At 41.2% G+C, this 19,993-nt stretch overlaps 1 protein-coding gene across 1 annotated transcript in view; it reads right to left on the bottom strand.

Moving 5' to 3' along the window:
• MSANTD1 (Myb/SANT DNA binding domain containing 1) overlaps positions 1-19,152 on the bottom strand; it is a 43,528-nt gene extending 24,376 nt beyond the window's left edge. Inside the window, exons 1-2 of the mRNA XM_069856418.1 lie at positions 19,122-19,152; positions 7,681-7,773 (exon numbers count right to left, since the gene is read on the bottom strand). Of these exons, the coding sequence (XP_069712519.1) occupies positions 7,681-7,773; positions 19,122-19,137 (109 nt within the window). The 5' untranslated portion in view covers positions 19,138-19,152. The remainder of the gene's footprint in view (positions 1-7,680; positions 7,774-19,121) is intronic.
• Positions 19,153-19,993: the final 841 nt, after the last annotated feature.

Raw genomic sequence — 19,993 nt, forward strand, 5'->3', positions numbered from 1 at the left:
AAAAATGATGTGTTCAATGTCATTCATCATTGCACACTGCAATTTGCAAAGAGGGAAAAATGCAATGAGAAAAGTATTCTTCCACTGATTCTGAAAAGCTTGGCTAGAGGAGACGGGCAGAGGCAAGTGATCACTGAGGAAAAGCTGCCTTCTCTTCTCCATTGAAACAACAGATCCATCATAGCAAACCAGGAGCTCACCCTAAGGTGGGCAAGTACCTTGCAGACAGTGGAGCTGGTCTTGGGAACACTGATAAGGTCCATGTATGCTTCAATCTGCCAGTCTCCTTGGGTGATGGGGTCACATGGGTTTGTAAAGGCTCAGAAGCTTTAGAAAACCATAAGTTTGTGAACACGGAGCCATAAGGTCAGTGCTGTAAAACTGTGCATGAACCACAGCTCGTGCTGTCCTAATAACTGTGAGGGAAGTTTAAGAGAGGAATAGTACAACACCATTCGTAAAGGAAGCAAAAAGCTATTTACACTGCAAGAGGTTCTGTTATAAACCCAAAAAGAAAAAGGTGTTCAGGCTGAAAGAATATAGCAGGTGTCCCATGGTACATCAGGTCTGCAACCTAAATGGGACGTGCTATAAGTGAAACAAACAGGATAGACCAGGAGGAACAAGTGACAGCAACGTGTTACAGAGCAAAGACCATCACGTGGCTGAATAGCTTTTATGTACATCTAAAATAAACAATATCTGCAAAGAAGTCTGGCAACAGAAATGGGTGCTCTGGACGAACGAAAGGAACAGGGAAAATGATCATTTGCACATAAATGCCGAGCCTGTCCATGTGGTGGGTTTCCCTGATGGCAGAGTGGGGCACCAGGCAGCTCAGGAGGACAGTGGTCTGAGAAGCTGCAGGTGAGCTGGAAGAAACTGGAGAGGTTTTTTATTTTGTTTTTCTAGACCAAATCCTGCATGAATTTCACTGTAATCAGAGCATTTCCCAAAAGCTTGTTGATCTTGCTGAACCGGCAGATTCTGCCCAAAAATACTTCTTTGCCTATTTTAGTAGTAACCATGGAAGCCGCTTTGCACAGACATCCAGTTGGAGAGAGAAGGATGGCAAGAGACAGAGGCAAATGCAGACAAGCAGGAAACGGGGCTTTAGCATTTTTTGTGGTCAGATGAGGAAGACTTAGCACAGACAAGGGAGAGAACTGGAATTATGTGGAGCTGCAGAATAAGGAGCTCATGGACTGCAGGGAACCCAAGGAGTTTACTTCTTGGAGAAACCAGGTATCGGCTGCTATGTTGGTAGTAATTAAATTAAAAATAACAGTACTAAGAATTTTTTTTAAATTACTTTGTATTAAGTTTAGCAGAGATACAAGTACTCATGCTACCAACCCTAGTGAGGAAAAAAAATCCCTTATGTCCAGAAATTACAAATAAGCACTCCCGCAATGTCTGGCAATTACAATATACAGAGGCAGGATGCCAGACTAGGTGGACTTTCAGTCACACACGTTCCTAAGTTTTCAGACATACAGAGAGAGACAGGAAATGTTCCTTGAAATGTATTTATATATTATATGGAGTAAAGACATCAGTTCTACATGTGTCATACTCTTTGTTCAGTTTATAGCAAAGAGAGCATTTCTGAGAACTGCTTACTCTTCAGAAATCATCTATGGGTCCTTAACATACTGCAGTATGTAGTATCACGCACAGTCCTTTTCTGGTAAGCAAGCAACAAATCAGATCACAATGAAACTTGCTCAGTTCACAATGAATGGCTTCCCAAATCTCACCTGAGAGAAATTCTTTTGGCCCTGTTTACTTAGTCAATAAGTCCTCCTGCGCATATTTGTGTTTTAGCACATTTTAGCAAGCTACATGCTGGAAGTGTCTAGTTCATTAAAAACTGCTCCTAAAATTCTGTTTCAGAACTAAGTCCTTCTGTGAACCTGTTCTAAACAGTTCACTTTAGATGTAGACTGTGATTTAATCCAGTTTGGTTTTGAGATGTATCACAAAAGAACAAAAATAAACCCTGTTGCACAGAAGTCTGACCCGTGCCTGAGCGGCATTCCCACAACTCAGCAGGGCAGAAAAGTGCCATGTCCCAAAAAAACAGATAGAGCAGCTGGGTTGACTGAGGTGGTGCTGTGGCTACACGCAGCATTGTTTGTGCCCCAGCAAAAATTAATGCTACTGGTGTTATCCCTTGCTAAAAGCAGGGTAGTAAGTAGCAATATTTAAATAAATGCTTGAAGGAAGTTATCAATTCATTGATCTGTTAGTGAGAAACCATCCCCTGGATTCAAATAGATGAGAGTGAGCCAAGCGCAGGGATCTTGGCACTGGCACAGGACTCCAGCTAAGCAAGTTTTTGCACTGTTGTGGTAGTAAGCATTGGAGCTGTGTTGAATAAATGGGTTCTAGCTAGCTGTTCTCCCAGAAAGGAGAGCAGTTTGGGCCCTTTTCCAGCAGCCTCGGAGAAACTGCAGTGCAAGCCATGGGCAGTTCCCTGCCAGAAGCCGAGCCTCGCCGCTCGGAGCTTGCTACTATCTTGGCAGCCGGCTGCATCCACCTAGCAGCTGTCTGCAGCCCTGTCTCTCCCTGACTCTCTGCCAAGGCCCACAATGGATGTGGAGAGGCTCCTGGTCCCTTTCCACACCCTGCCCTCCGCCTGCAGCCACGCTCCAGGCAAGCCCAGCAATCACTCCAACAGGACCGGGAACTTCACGCACTGGTTCGTCTTGGTGGGGGACAGTGGTGGACGAAAGTCCTGCTGTTCCACAGTTTAATAAGCCACAGCTTTTGAAAATAAAGCATTAAAAATCAAACAAGTCTGCCAAGTTGAGAAAGGCAGGAGCTTCTCTGACTCTCCTGCGCTTCTTCCCAGAGACACCTGATTGTCCCCAGCTGAAGGCTTTTCCCCTCACAAGGGTTTGCTCAGTTCTCCAGCTCCACAGAGGAAAATTTACAAGATTAAAAAAAAAAAAAAAAAAACAGATAAAATATTTAGAGCACAGGAGATTTTGGTATCAGTTCATAAAAGATTTAAATACTAACATGTAAATGTTGGTTTGGGTATTATTGCAAGGAAGCCTAAGGAATGGAAATTCAAGAAGAGTGTTTCAACCTGTAAAGTTTGGACAATACTCAAAAAATACTGCCTTATCTGAAGGCTGCCAAAAAGATAAGTAAAACCAAATTCACCGGCACTGCTGTGATAGCCAAAGAGCTTATCTGCTTAAGCAGCAGCTCATGGAGACTGAGACTGTACAAGGGGTAGCTGCTGTTTCTGGGACAAGCTCCATGTCTCTCTGCTGTTTGTTAGACACAGTTCCACTCCAACCATTCTCAAGCAACCAGATTTCACTTGATATTCTAGCCGGACTGTACTCCTCCAATCTCAGCGTTAGCTATTTTGCTATTACTAAACCAAGGATTGAGTATTTGCTTCCTCTCTTGCCCTCAGTGAAATGCTGTCAGCAAACCTATCAGCCTACAGATCAAAGAAATATTTTCTTGCCTTTGCACACAGAAACATTCTGGCCAGCCTGAGAAAGTCCATCTGCATCTTTTCATATGTTCTCCTGAACTAGCATATACCCAAAAAGCACTTCTGGATGCAGACTTTTCCATGTCCAACACCAGCTGTCCAATGCCTCCAGTGATTTTAAAATCAATATGTTTCATTCAATGTGGCACTCAGTGTTGTAAACCAGAGGACGTGCCCTGAACAATTTTATGTCTGCACAGAGAAAAGCAGCATGATTCGCTTGCGTATAAATACCTACCACATGAGCATTTATAGAATGATAGAGTATCTTAAGCTGGAAGGGATCATCAAGTGCAAATCTCTGCTCCTTGCAGAACCACCTAAAACTAAACCATGCGAATAAGAGCATTGTCCAGAAGCTCCTTGAGCACTGACATAATTGGTTCCATGATCACGTACCTGGGAACCCTCCCTCTGCCAGTGACTGACCACACTATCCATGAAAACCCTTTTCCTAATGTCCATTCTGAACTTCCTCTGATGCAGATTTGGAGGCAAGCAAAGCTAATGCTACCAAAAGGAGTGACTAAGTACCTGCCACTATCCATTTCTTCGCTGAGTATATCACAAAAGTACAAACCGCAAGATGAATTTAGATATGGATTACCTGGACTCAGTTCACCTGTAGCAGATTACTGAGCACTCAAATGACTCTTTTTGGAAAGCAAAGCTGCCTCCAGTAGATGAGCAAAGATTATTCTGAACATTAACAAAACTGAAAAGCTACAGACTGGATTTTCAGTAGAGCAGAGCCTACCTATTTCCAGCCAAACTCCATAGGGGGTGGGCATTTCCAGCATAAGTAAGAAACCTAACCCAGATGTTTGAGGGGGGATTTGGACAGAAAATGTATGGAACCTAAAACCACATAGATGCACGAATCATCCAGCGTAAAGATGCAAGTACAGGCAAGCTTCACGGCAGATGTGAATGGCACTAGTGATTTCTTACTTTGTTTAATACCTAAACATTCAGTTCACTTCTGCATTTTCAGAAAGAGGACTTTTGGATCTCCATGTTCTAAGCAAATCTTAATTGCTCAGAAGGCTGGGATTTTTTGGTTGTGTAAAACAGCTTTAATGACTGTAGGCCTAGAGACCTTTAAACAAGGAACCACCATCTGAGTTCAGAGAAATGGGACTAAACAATTTACAAAAAGTCAAGCCAGTTCCCAACACAGTATCTCATTCTCTTTAATAAAATTGGCCAGTGGTTTTCATTTGCTGTGGAAACAGAAAGCAATAGTGTGTTTCCCAAGGGAGGTGCTACTGTGCAACAGTTCATTCCAACCAGCCAACTCCAAAGGATTTGGAAGCCAGTCCTCTTCTCCCCCAGCCTCTATCACCTTACTGTAAAAGGATGTTGCAAAAAACTACTTGGACTGGCTTCAGCTCCTGTTTTGCTGTGGATTTAAAAAGAGCTCAATGGCTCCATCCACAAACTTTCCCAACAAAGGACAGAACAGTATGACTGCTTCTTGTCAGCGTCTCACTAGCTGTATGATGAAAATACTCTTCTCTATGACTATTCGGCAACTTTAAACCGACAGTCATGGCTTGCATGCTTGAACATAGTGTTTGCGCTGACTTTTTAATGCCCCATAGCGATATCCCAATGGCTGAAGTCACTCAAGCAGACCGAAAATGCATCACAGGCAGCAGTCTAAAACATTCGATGATAACATCTTGGTTTTCTCCATTTGCAACATCTTTCCTCTCTGCACACTATTCTTCATGACAACTGGCCAGGCAGATTATATTAAAGCTCATGCATACCTTCTCAAATGATTTCCCATCAAGCCTCAGCGGGAACTAATTGAAGATTAAACTAATCATTCCTTGAGGCCTCTTACAGAGTGTTTTATCACTTTTGTGAATACATTATGGAGAACTTCAGTGAAGTGCTGATAGGGCAGGACCACTGAACACATGAGCTGCAGTGGCTGGACAACCCAGCACACATCTGGTAAATAAAAACTTGGAACATCCTCAGTAAATGGGACAAAATAAACCCTCTTCCATTTCTTCTGGTTGTAAGAACCAGTCTAGCAAAACCACAATAGTAAATGTTTTCCAAAATATCATGCTGCCTCTCTGAAAACAAAGGAGCAAATCTGACGAGAGCTGGTTGACATTACATGAAATATTCCTGATGAACTCTGATCTTATCTATCTCCTGAAATCTAGAGAATACTACGACATTTAGCCAAAACCCAACTGATCCCTGCTTAAAGCTGCTTCCACAATAACCAAATTCTTTCACAGACCAATCTGCAGCTCTGTCTCTGACCTCTGGTCTGCACAGCACCTCCTCTGGGTATTGTACGTGGCTATCAGATAATGACAACTGACATCCAGACTTCCACCAGCCTCTGGGTAAAAGCCATATGTAATACGTAGCAGATCCTCAGATGAAACAATTAATGTGCTTTTTCTGCAGTGCCTTGCAGGGTTAAGAGTCATCTAAGCAGAGATAAAGTTGAAAGAAGGGTCCAAAAAGGTTTTGAAGCAACAGAAAACCCCCTCTGGATTGTCAGAATTGGACACTTGATGCAGCAACAAAATTCATGGTCCCGAAAGCAGGAAGAGATATATCCTTACTAATGTTTGCTTCAACAGAAATACACATTTTCAGGTTTCTTCTGCTGCAGAGGCAGAAGAGAATCCTGAACTCTGGTCATCACAATTATTGGGAATATTTGAGGAGTATTTTATAGATTTCACTACTGTAAGTGTTTTAGAAATATTACTGTGCTTTATTCTACTCTGCCTCCCTATGGTGTTTTAATCTTACTCACGAGAACTCCTTCAGGCAGTCATTAAACACAAGTTCTCATCTAAGCGTTTAAAATATTACAGGTGGTGTGAGTTATCAGTCAAGGTTTCTGGAATCACTCTCACTTTTAAGACAAAAAAAAGATGCTTTCCATTACTTTCAATGTGCAAGAATACGGGAAAGCAAGATCGGCTTTGTTTTAGATTATTAACATAATTGCTGTACACTCAGAAATGGTCAAAAATCAACCCTCTCTCACTTCCAAATGCTCAATTCTGCATGAAACCACAGTAAAACAGTAAGTAAATCTTGTGAAGAAAGTTTTTACTTACATTCAACTGTTTTAATTATTGACAGCCACCGCCTATTTTATTTATACACACACATCTATATGCACACATAGACACAAGTGCTTTCTGTATCTATTATACACACATACATACATTATTTTACCTGTCTGATTTCTAATACCAACTATTTCAACATAAATCTTGAAAGAGGAGAAGAAGGGACAGCTGAAGGAAGACCAGGCTATCACTTCACAGCAGAGCCTGGGGAAAGCTCCTGTACGTGCAGATTAACCCTCAGGAAGTGGAAGAGTATTATATGCTCCTTCCAAAAATTTGGAAATGCATTGCATGTTCCTACAGAGTCTGCACCATCTTAGGACAAATCCAAGACTCCTAAAAACCTAAACATGCTTGGATACCACAAGTTGGTTTTCTGTGTTCTGTAATTTCACATAAGGATCACCAAAAAGAAAAATCATTATTTCTTTCTTTAAGCAGTATTCTCATCAGAAAACTCTGCATGTAAAAGCTTGTGGAGACAATGAGAGGAACTGCTAGTCCAGTACAAGACTGTGAGAAGGCATGTCCATCACGAAACACAATGTTGTTGGACTCAAAACTGTGAAGAAATCTTAAAAGTCAACAAATTTTAAAATACACTGGTCCCAGTCTACTGCCTAACATCTCTGAAATGGCCCAGTCATGCAGCAGCCGCAAAGGCACTGCATCAGGAAAAAGCAAACGGTTCAAGGACAAAGTATAGGTCAGTTAAACCCTATAAGATCCCAAATCAGCAATCACCACAGACAGCAGGTATCATAACGTGGACTCCTCCATCCACAAGATAAAAACCTCTGAAGTGACTCCCTACAAGGGACTGAAACAGTGACCTACTTAACCTCCTCTGGCTGAAGAGAAGACACATGGCCGTTTCTCCAGAAATTTTCTCACAGAAATTGCAGCCCTGAAACCCTCAGACTTCTTCCCTTGCCCTGCTTTTCAGAGGTGGAGCAGAAGGGAAGCACAGGCTCAACACAGAAACAAGCACTTCTATAGCTTTGGGGGTTTAATGATGTGGAAGAAAACATTCAGTACCTGCTGTCCTAGGAACGGAAGATCCTCCATGAGCCTTGAAGTCAACACAGGAATCCTCACAGCAGATCACTGTCCCAGAGCAGAACTTCGTGTCTAAGGGAGAGAGAGTTTGGCAAAACAAGACACTGTGTGGGGAGGGAAGTGAGGAATCGTTTCATAGTAGCTGAGGAGGAAGGTCAGCCCTGCTTAGGCACGGTTATATTGTAAAGGTCTAGTGAGGTAGGTTTAGTTTAGTTTGCAAACTCTAGTCCTTCCAATAGCACAAATATATTCCCCATGCTATACAGTCCCTTCATAAATGACTCGAAATGTACCTTAAACTACATCATTCATTTGTGCTGAACGCTACTAATTTAAACCAAAAGAATATAACAAACATCCCCATCCATACATCTTACAGCTGCCACCAAGAAGGTGTTTCTTTAAAAGACACCCTAGTCTCAGCCAGGCCACCAGCAGACATAATTTTTCCTACTTTCCTGCTGTATGCTAAGCTCTTCCATTAGTGAGTTAATGTTTAGTGCTCAGCATGCTGTCCTTCAGAGGACTGTAAAGCTTTTTTAAAATACAGTGGGTCCTGAAGGCATTGTTATCTCTATTTTACACAAGGAAAAGCCAGAGATAACAAGAGAAAAAAACCAGAAAAGCTTCTAAATGACTGTAAAACTGAAGCAATTTTCAAAAGCAAATTAGACACTCCAGAGCTGAAGTCAATCGTGCACATCCTTCAGTCACATCTGAAAATGAAACACATTCTCAATTCACATAAGGCATTATCCTCAAAGCTACAGAGGTATCTAAAAAATATTGCAACGGGAAATGACTTCCAAGCCTAAGACAGAGCTAAATTAGCCATGACTTCTCCAAGAAAACAATTGATTAGATGCCACAGGAACCCATTTTTTTCACCAAAAGAAGATAGTTGGGTACCTCAAGTTTTTCTTTTTCCATGCTGCGATCCCACCATTTTGGCTGAGCTGAACCTCTTAGAACTTACACCCGTGAAAACCTACTTGGGACTGTGAAGCTGTGAGCACAGCTAATGCTCCTCAGGGCGACTCTGGCATCGGTACACCGGAACAGCCGCTCCAACTTTCATTTAAAGACATGGCTGTTGGAAGAGTGGGTGGCAAAAAAATAGCACTCACTACCAAAGCAAGGTGGTTGCAACCTCTCCCTCTAGAGAAAGGTTCTGGGTTTGGACTCTGCCTCCAGGGTTCATTTTGATTTTTATCCAGTGATGTCTTAATGCAAAGCATGTAGTAAGCAGCCTTGGGAATGCAGCCAGATACCTGCTCCCCACATCCCTTCAGGGGAGGTCCCAACCAAGAAGCCACAGTCAGGCTCCCACTTGCTTCTCTTCTTCAGCTCTGCGAATTCTTCTCCACACCATGGCACAGCTTCAATAAGAAGGGCTGAGAGGTTGCCTACAGCCTGGGAAGGGACAGGTGGATTTGAATACCCCTTGGGAGAAGGAGGACCCAAACCCAAGTTTGACCACTTCTGAGACAAGTATTATAACCATTAAGTTATTATATGAAAACCACCACACCGATCATTTGTATCTTAAGCAGCAGGAGCAAGGCAGAGGCCTCAGCAACAGGGGCAGGTTTAACTCACCTGGCCAGGTTTGGAGCTTGCAGAGCGTAGGAGCCACTTGCAGGATGCAGTGTGAGAGCTGGCATGGCAATAGGGGTGGGAAAAGGGTATCCAGGAGCCTAAGCAAATGTCAGGACAAGTATCGGGGAAGGAACACAATCCTGCAAACAAGCCCTCTTGAAATCACCAGAGATACACCAGTTTCCACCAGTTTAAGTCCTAACCTACAAACCTTAGGGTTAAAATGTCAAATTAAAACTCTTCTATCACCATCAAAGTGCTTTTACCTTGAATTTTTCAAGTGTTTGTTTAAGTTCAGGTTAAAAATAGTCTGAGCTCCTTGACCACTAAGCAGATCATAAAATTCTCTGTAGTCCAATTGGTGATAGAAAGTCTATAGTTTCATTGACTGTTGCATCTCTAGTCTAGCTAGCTTCTTGCATCTTCTTCATCCTCAAACTAAGAGTTTAGCTGCACAACTATAACTAAGGGGGTTCCTTAAAGGAATTTTTTAAGTAGCTGTTGGCCAATGTGCTTTTATTCCAAACCAACACAATAAAGTAACAGCTAGCTCTATGTTTAAAAGAGTATGTTTGTAATTAAAGAACAAGTCTATACATGTGCTTTTAAACTCTGTTAGCCTGATTTTCTTCAATTGTGTTGTTTCTTGCAATTCTTTAAATATGTATTTGAAAGAAGTGAAAGGAAAAGCAGCATTACTCTGAAGCTGCAAATAAGTCTTTTGAGAAAATAACTGCATTTTAATCTCACTGATATACACTAACCGTAACAATAGGAGATCTGCAATAGGAAAGGGACACACTGTGTCAAAACAGGAGGTATCCCTCTGTAGAGGGATAGATGCGTTGGCTGATTAGATGGAAATACGATTCATTTTAGACATTTATCAAGATAACATTGTAGGTAAATGTGTGTAAGAGCTGCAGAATTTGTTTCAGGCCCATTCAGAAACAAAGCCTGACACAAAGTTCTGATTTAGATTTTAAGCTCATCTCAGCAACAGTCATTAGTTTATACAACAGCATTAAGAGTGAACAGCAAGTGTCCCTAAACCTCCTCCCACAGAATAAGAAAGTTACAGCTAAAACGCTGCATCATTCCATGCTGATGATTTTTAGACAGAATTTCCCACTCACCTTAACAAGGTGATAATTTACAAATCTCTGCCAAGGAATACAGCCTCCTCAGAGGACTCCCACAGCTCTGAAGACACCTGCTGGTGGGGTTTGACACCCTGTATCTAGAGCATCAGAAAGTTTGGAAGGTTTGTGTCAGGGAAAAGTACTCAATTGTACAGAGATTAAATTCCTTGAAGTTCCTTTTTTTTCTCTTAAGAAAAAAGAAGAGAGGAATCTACATTTTGACAAGCCTGAACATAAGGACAGAAAACATCTTATGGTCCATCCAGCCAAACACCTGTTGGCTATAGAAGAAATACCATACAGTTGTGTCTCCTCTGACTTGCTGCAGGTGCTTCTTCAATATGTGCAATTGTGTGAGAGCATTACAAAGTTTAATATTGATTTTATCATTTGGAGAGTAACGCTGGCATTATCACGTTTTTTAACTAAATATCCAAAAATTACTTATGTCACATGAAAATACACAGTGCAGTCTTACCAGCCCTAAATCAGGATCAGGTTTATGTTTTTATAACTAGTACCCTGTCTAAATACACTGAATGAGCTATGCCCTCTGCCTGTTTAAGAATAATTGCCTATGCATATTTCTCAGGAAGGATGCACAGCCCATAGGGCATATCTGAGCTCAGGTGTTTTATCCCACAGAACACCCAGGTGCAGATCAGTGCGCACCTGACACCAGTGTCAGTTACTATAATATGTCAGGAGGAGATCAACTGTATCGCTTTCCCAGCGTGGCCTGCTATCCAAAACCTATAGCTGGTGCTATCATCTTATACAGTGGCAAGCAAGATATCATTGCCCTGTATCCTTCCTCCTCTTCCAGATCTCAGACGAGACTTTTCACCCTTGGCACTGGAGGTCAGCACTGATTTAACTCCCCACAACTTGGCATCATTTGTTTTCTCTCATCACTGTTATTTTCCCAAAACTGCCAAAAATAAGAAAGAAGCAAAGATGACATCAATACATCCTACACAGTCCTGTGTAGCTTTCCTGCAATGCCTACTAGTCTGGACCATCTTCAAACCCTTGAGCCCCACCTCTTGGCAGAATATTCTTGATGAGACAGGCATTCACTTCAGCGATGAGAGCTTCATCAATGAGACAGTTGCTTCTATGGTGGCAAACTACAGCCAAAATCTGAAAAGATACCCCCTCTAGTTCACACTTCGGCTAGACCAGTCATCAAATGCTCCAAACAAAATAAAGATAGGGTGTTGTCTGCAGAGCTCAATAGCCTCAAGAAGCAGAAACTTCCTATTAATGCTAAAAAAAAAAGACAGTTTCTAGTTAAATTTAAGTTATGTCCCTAGACAAAAATAGGGTGGTTTGTCAGGAGGTGCATCTGGCTTCGGAAACCAAAGAAAATGCCAAGTTTTATCTGATTTGGTCAAAGTGAATGCCTTTTCTGAGCGTGGAACTAACTAAGATAACAAGAAGAAATACCAGAATTGCTAAGGTCTGGGCCAGGGCAGCATCTCAACTCCTGTCCTCTGACATATTCTGTCTCACAGTCAGACTGATCGGAGCCTTCCCAAGATTTCCTGCGACTCCCAGAGAACAGTCTCTAGGATGTGTTTATTGCAGTATAGAACAGGTTTATATTGCAGTATATAAAACAGGTAGGCGAATCACTGAAGGCATCTACCACTACTTTGTGATGCATTTCAAGAAGCTTGCAAGCAAGCAAATAATGTGCAACAAGCAGTGAAAATGAAGAAACTTCTTTTCCTTGACAGATGATATAAAAAATTTTCAACCCACTTAAAACAGACATCCTCTACCAAACTCATATCTGGCTACAGAATGGTAGTGGTCTTGTTATGACTGAGCCATCATTGCACAGACTTGATTTTCACCATGGAAAAAGATGTTGTTTACTGGTATGGAATTATTTCTCAAATAAAATAAAATATTCTGTAATAAAAAGTAATATAACAAAAGGAAAGAACCCATTCAACTGCAGTGGTATAAGGAATTTTGTCAGCATAGTTACGCTGTAGCACAACTTAACTATGAACTCCTCTCTCCCAATGATCATCATATAACCGTCTCCCTAAACAGTATGAGCAAAAATTTGCTATGCACCTTCCTTCTTCTAATGAGGGCTATGGGAAAGAGTACACAGACGCTTCACATGCTCACCTCTCCCCATGCATCCCACAGATGCCAAGACTCTCAAAAATTTCCCTTCCCTGATGTCAAAACAAATATGAAAAAGAATTTCCACAAACACAAAAGGAACAAGGAGGGAAAACCAGGGCGGCTTTTCAGGTCGATACGATACATAATTCAGGTGCAATTCAAAAAATTTAAAAAAAACCCCAACAACACAATTTGTTTTATAGTCTAGTTCAGTTTTTCCGCATGAACGACGCTGCTGAATGGGAGGGAAAGACACAACAGGTCGTATGAAGAAGAGTAGGACAGCTGTCTACTGACATGTGAGCAGAGCTGAACAAGCTTAAAGCATTCAAACAAGAGACCGGACAATTATTTGGCAGCATTTGAGAAATACATGAAAAAGCTGGACTCCATGGTGCTAGCCGTAGTAGAGAACTGGACACAGTGACCTCAGGGGACTTCTCCCAAACCCATGTTTAATTTCTCCTGGCACTGAAACCCTTCTGTATCTATGATCATTCTAGAACCTTTTCTGTGTGCTATTTCTACTACTGCTGTATTCCAGACAAAGTTATCACGCTGTGCAATGCTTAGGTATATTGTGGATTTACACACAGACCTAATTAATTTTATTTTAAGTTTTCTTTAAAGTCTTCAAAAACCTCTTTATCTTCTTGATTTCTATTAATGTTTGAGCTGATATTTTCCAAGAGCTAGTCCCAATGACACCAAGATGATTTTCTTGAATGGTTACATTGCTGTGGGTGCACAGGCATGGTTCTCTTCTCTTTATGCATTACAATGCAGTTGTCTAGATTGGTTGAGAAGATGCAGAACATTCACAGACAGTTTTAATTTTAACTACCTTGAAAATTTCTTATAGGAAAGTTTGTCATCTCTCCTATTTTTTTCTGAAGCATCAGTAGATAATTTAACAGTAGAGATATAAATTGAGTTTCTTGCAGCCTGGTGACCTTCCTACAATTGGAAAATGGATGATTCATTTCCTACTCTCTGTTCTATTACCTTTGACTAATTAGAACCATAACTGGTTCAAAACTATGGGAGCAATTTTCCTTTATTTCCTGAGAATTTAGAGGGTTTGGTGACTATTGATAAGAGACCTTGGAAGTCCAGCTATAGCCTAGCAACAGCATCACCTCTTACCCAAGGGCTACTGGGCTTCAAAGTACAGAGATTTATGGCAGCTTCCTTCTACAAAACCCATTTTGAAATTTACCCAATATATTATATTTACCCTACAAACTGAAGTCTTCATTTCGATTTCCATGAATTTGCCCAAGGAAGGCTAGATTTACCAGTGTACATAGCCCTTTAAATATCGATCACGTTTGCCACCTTCACTTGCCACAGTAATTTAATTATTTCATTCATATCAAACCAAACCATTAATTCAACATCTCCAGATTTGGGACTCTTGGGTGGCTACCATGGCTACCACCTATTTTTATCAATAGTATTACGTGTTTTATCCAGTTGTTCTAAGCTTGTTCTGCTGACACTTCAATTTAAAATGCTCCTTTAGATGCTTTCAGACACCAAAATGCTCCAAAAGAGAAAGCTCCCTGAGATCCTTTATAATGAACAGCAAAGCAAAGATTTATTTAGCCTTGTTGTAACAGCACTATGTACTTTGAGTGTTCTTATTACATTTCAATCACCTGTCAAGCCTGTTGATGGACAGGCTTCCTACTCTTCATGTGTTTGAAGGTGTTTTCTCATTGTTTCTGTGAGTTTAGCAAATTGTCCCTCAAAATTGATTTTGCCTGCCTTGTTTAACTTGCCTTATTTAACTTGAATGTACGCTCTTTTCTATTTTCTCTCTTCAAACATGACCTCTGCTTTCTGAAAGATGTCTTTTTACTTCTAACATCTCTCTGCTCTTCTGCTGAACAATACCAGCTTTTCAGAGGGTTCTGCTCAAGCCTTTTGATGGAAGAAAGATAGACACTTCCTTGAGCTCATATTATAATGTCTTCTCACTGGCACCATGATCACTGCAAGTAACCTACTCTTTTAGCTGTTCCTTTGAACGATAAAAATGTAAGAATCATTCTTATATTTATGTATTCCACTTCTTAGAGATTTTTGTTTGGACTAGGGCAAGAAGACGGAGTTTGTCCCGGTCATTGCATATTGCTCTGGGCTAAAACCAGTGCTGTCCTTTCCCTGTTACACAAAGTTGTTTCACATCCATACATTGCTTCCCCTGTTATCTCTCACATGAAGATCTTTCTCCTTTTCTGATACTACGTTTAGTGCCATCGGTATTTCTCCATTTACTTCTGCAGAGAAAGACCCGTTCTTCCCTTGTACGTCACTGAATACTGTCGTGATAACAAGCAACTCAAATACAAATCTCTCTTCCAAAAGAAACCACTCCATTTGCCAATACAAGAGCAGCCCATATTACCAAAACAAAGTCCTCTGATTTTCTCAGGCAGCATTTTGATAAGGAGAATTTTCCAGACGGTTTCAGGGCCATGTTTCAGTCATCACTGTGCAATAATACTAATTACAAACACAGTCAACACCAATATCAACACTGCCACCTCCACATCTCTCCGAGATAAGATATGTATCCCTCTCGCCTCATTCTTTCTTTGTTTCCCACAAGAGCAGTGAGTTTCTTTGGAATGGCAGTTCCTTCACACCTTCAGGATAGTTTGGATGACAAGACTAAGAAGATTATCTTCTCTAATGTTTTCTAAAAACCACTATAAGGAGGATCACTGACATAGATGACTGATTTTCACCCAGGCAATTCTAGCATTGTTCCAGTATCTCATGCATTTATTAGGATTTCATTTCCTTTTAGAGCCTCAAGGGAAATTTCATAATCAGCACACCTGGTACGTGTAGTATAAATCATTCAGGGGATGCCCTCTCTAACGATCTGTGCAGAAAGGGTGTTCTGCTCTAAGAAATAGCCTGGATCATCATCTTATTAAAAGAAAGAATTAAGGTTATGAGAACCTCTCCATTTTCAGATTCAAAAAACTTCATGAACATTTACTGAAACTGATGGAGTCAAAGCTTTACCTGGTCTATAGAGGAACCCATTCAATCAAGTATGTTTGACTTATTTCAACATAATTCTTTCTACTGTAGGTGGTACATTATCACCAGTTCTCTATTCCGTAATATAATTTACTGCTTGCCTTAACAAAAAGATCATGCCAGGAATTTAGCTTACAATCACATCAACAAAAACTCTTCACATAACAAATTTTACAATAAGCCAGCACTATATAAACTGGCTTGATAACAAATACGTTTAGAGCAAGCCATGTTACAGAAGGCAGAGATCATGAGAAGCCCTACATACTCAGCTTTATCTATTCAACTATTTGCAAGGGCAGTATAATTGTTATAGCCCAAGCTCCGGTCTTTGGAGGAGTTCCCTCCAGACACTAAGAGCACTGAAGTTCTCACAAATTGGACCCTGGAGGAATAAGAAAAAATATTATTATCACAACTGGATAAAATAATTAACACCTCCCTTACATTGCAGGACGTGAAAACTCATGTCTGATGGCTCACACGAGCGTATTGGTTGCATCTCACAATTTTGATCCAAAAGGGTTATTATGGGTTTGGGGATGGTTTGAGTTTTTTTTCCTCTGAGGACGAAGTCCCTCAGTAGCTGGACTTCCACTTAAGTGATTTGTGTCCTTCTCTGTTTTACCAACAGAGCCCTTTCTTCTGAATTCTTCTTTTTGCTTTGTTTAATTCTTTGATTTCATCTGTATTTAATACTTCATAAAATCATAGAATCATAGAATAACCAGGTTGGAAGAGACCCACCGGATCATTGAGTCCAACCATTCCTATCAAACACTAAACCATGCCCCTTAGCAACTTACACTAGAGACCCTTCACTTGAAATGTCTTTTTTTTCTTTCCTCAAACCTGAACTCAATTTGTATTTATTTATTTCTGAAAAAGTTATATCATTTGACTGTGCTTCACTTTATGCTGCCATCTGTAACTAAGGTACAGCACAGTTAATGGCATAGTTGTGATTTGGAATCTAATTTTGCAGATAAAAAAGGTTAAACAGTGCATTTAACTACACCTCTTTGTTATGTAACTGAAATAGATTCAAACACTGAGATTTGCTCACCATCATTACTCCTGTTTTCCAACACGTTAATTGGATATAGGTAGTCAAATTAAGAAAATCAGCTTCTCATCAAGGGCTATGTAAAATGCTGGTGGGTTTGGGGTTTTTTTAGCAGCTAAAACTCACTAATGAATAATTTATTACCAAGAGACTAAATATTCTTACATGAACAAAACCAGACATATATGCAACATTGTGTAAACGTACTCCCATCTTTTCAACTTGCACAGTTACCTTAGGTCCATCTAAATGCTTATGCATTTTTCTAAAGCAATCAGATTTGAAAGACGTATGGCTAATTAAATCTATTGCTATTAGTGTGAGCTGGCGATATTTAAATTAAATTTTTAATAGGCTATGAACCAAAGCATATACTTAACCAGAAATTTTCCCTTTCTAAAACCCTGATACTACAATTGGGTTTGGCACCTCCCTACATTTATATGTTGCTTTAAGGGCATTCTGCTCAGGTGCATGTGTCCTTTAGAACCAGAGCCTTCAGTCACAGCAGAATAAAGCATGGTATGATTACAGTACATTTCCCAAGACAAATAAAAAAGACTCATCTTTATCATCTAAGTTTGTTCATACTGGTAATGTCAAGACCTTACCCCTCAAAATGGAAAAAGAGAAGCAGAAAGCAGTTATCAAGGTAGAGGGATCCAGGCATCCTATGATAAAATTCAGTATTCTGTTTCCGTGCTGCCTTCTTCTTATCCTACCCAGAGCAAAAGGATGCACGGGGTCTGATTAATTAAACAAATTTACGACCCCAAGCAAAAAGTGGGTGTCAGTTTAGAAAGCAGGAACAGGAGTACTCTGGAGTGACAAAGTTCACTAGTGAAACTTCACAAGCTGAGCAATACTTTTCCCCACTTTGAGAAGTAACTGTGTGATTTGAAAGGCAGCACAGAATGAGTTCATTTCCATGGCACTTGACAACTTAAAGTATTTTGTGAAACTTCTGAGACGTACCTTTCTCTATCTGTTCTAGTGGGAACTCGCCCAACCACACACCCTGTTCCACTGACTGGATTATCCTGTTCTACAGAGCCACAGCTGCTGAAGCCCACTAGTACCAAAGATGCTGTAAGCACTGCTGGGCTGTAGGGAATAAGGGGTTAATCCAACTCGCAGGCATACATTAAACCATGCTAAGAGCATTCCACAGAAATACCATCCTGAGCTAGCAGCCTAGAAGAAATAGCTAACCTGACACACACTCTGTCCGGGCAACAGACAAATACACTCGCTTTTGAAACTCAGCATCAATAGGGCACTTTATGGGGTGCTCACGAAATCCATGGGCATGGAAAATCAGCCCTTGTATGGACAGCTGCATGGAAAAATAAAAAACCCTGGAAAGCAGTTCATGCAGCAAGAGCTGTGAAAGTTGTACTTTGCTTTAAGCAGTCTTGCTTTGAGATCGTATCACCTGTCTAAAAGGCAAAATATTTCCTCATTTATTTTTAAAGCTGCAGATCTACCTCCCCCTCCTCTTTGCATAAACATGCTGTATAGACAGGAGAATAAAGAACCAGTGGTTGTAAGTATCCCAGATATCGATCAGGCTATATAAACCAGCAGTTTTTGCAGTCTCTCAGGAGTTTGCTGTAAAAGCAATTGGAACTGCAATTAACAACAGCACATCTTAGGGTAGGGAAAGACTTCTAACTAGAAGCTAATTAGGAGGGCAAACACTGAAGCTTGTTAGCTGAGATGCTAATGAGAATTATACTTGAGTGGCAGCAGACTAGCTATTCAGAGTAAATTAGAAACCTCAGCTGATAGTATATTGCTCTTAAGAGCTTTCAAAACAAACAACTGGAAAAACTGTCCTGCAGCTAAGGATCCAGCACGCCACGTTGGGTAATTCACGGGCACGAGGAGCAGTCAGAAAATTACGCTCAGGCATCAGGGTAATTTAACAGCACGTGAATGAAGAGGGTAGAGAGGAGGTTTTTAGGAGGTGGTTCTGTTCATCGGTGGCAAACTCAACGCCACTTTATCCGCTGCCATGTACACTGCCCAGGAAAATCAGCATCCCAAGAGGGTGAGCTGGAGGGGCTGCCACGCAGACCCAGCACCCACCCCGCTCACGTGCACCAGTGGGACAAGGACCTGGGCCGGTTCCACAGCCGCTGGCAGCCTTCCTATCCCACCCATCAGCCTTTCCCATCCCAGCCCTCAGCGGGGAAAAGCTGCTGGTGTCAGCTGTACCAGGGCCAAGCAGCAGCTGTGTGCAAGTTGTTCTCACCAAGCGTCTGCCTCGTCCGGGCACGGGAAGGTTTTACTCTCCCCGCCTTTCTGTGCAGTGAGGAGGCAAAGAGCGAACTGAGCACTTGGAGGGGAAAATCTGTTAAACGTAACATCACCGCAATGGGGATGGTGGAGTGTGGCCTTACCTGGGCTGAGTTGCATGGCTGATTCCTGCTCTGAGCAGAGCCAGGGAGGCAAAGCAGAGGGGCTGCGTGTTTAAATGTTTCCTCTGTGCCTGATTGGAAGCGCAAGAGCCAGTCAGGGGCAGGAGAGAGGCTGCTAAACTCAAAGTAGGTTGCTTGTTTCAGGAAAAGATTGGATACTGGAGAACCTGCAGACTGGTTCGCAGCACATTTGATCGCACAAAAAGTGTGAGTCGCAGGGGAGAGAAACCCTCCCGAAGAATCAAGGGGATTTTCAGTTTCACGGAGGCCTTTCTTGCATCAAAACTTGCAGCAATTTAAGCAAAACCTGGTTTTAATTCTGTTTATTGAAACCAATTGCAAACCTATACGGATACTCTTAAACAGATTCATTTTTCCCAAAGAAAACCAAGGCGATGCAGATTTCAGTTAAAGCACACAGAAAAACACTCACAAAAGGTTTTACACCAGCGTAATTAAATAGATTTCTAAGTTGAACTTTGGCTAAACAAATGTGATTTTTAATCCAGGTGTGACCTGGGAGTCACTGGCTGATGGCTGAGAGAGGACAGGGAACTTTGCACACTGAAACCTCCCTGCAACAGCCTTGGGAGCAAGTATTTGTAAGTACACCCTTCACCCAAGCTTTTCAGTACCTGCAGTGGAAAGCGTGTGAAAACAGAAAGAATCAAGGGTAGACACTAACATGGGCAACTATAATCCATAAACCCATCTGTTTCTTACAGCAAAAAAAAAACCCAAACCCTCCTGGTGTATAAGCAGTATTCCCAAGAGATAAATTTACTTCACTAAGCTTTGGGAACTGTCGTTTTCACCTGATGTTTTTAAAGGAACAGCCCCAGATTGTGGTTGTT

Source organism: Phaenicophaeus curvirostris, chromosome 4 (assembly GCF_032191515.1).
Source record: "Phaenicophaeus curvirostris isolate KB17595 chromosome 4, BPBGC_Pcur_1.0, whole genome shotgun sequence".
Classification (NCBI taxonomy): domain Eukaryota; kingdom Metazoa; phylum Chordata; class Aves; order Cuculiformes; family Cuculidae; genus Phaenicophaeus; species Phaenicophaeus curvirostris.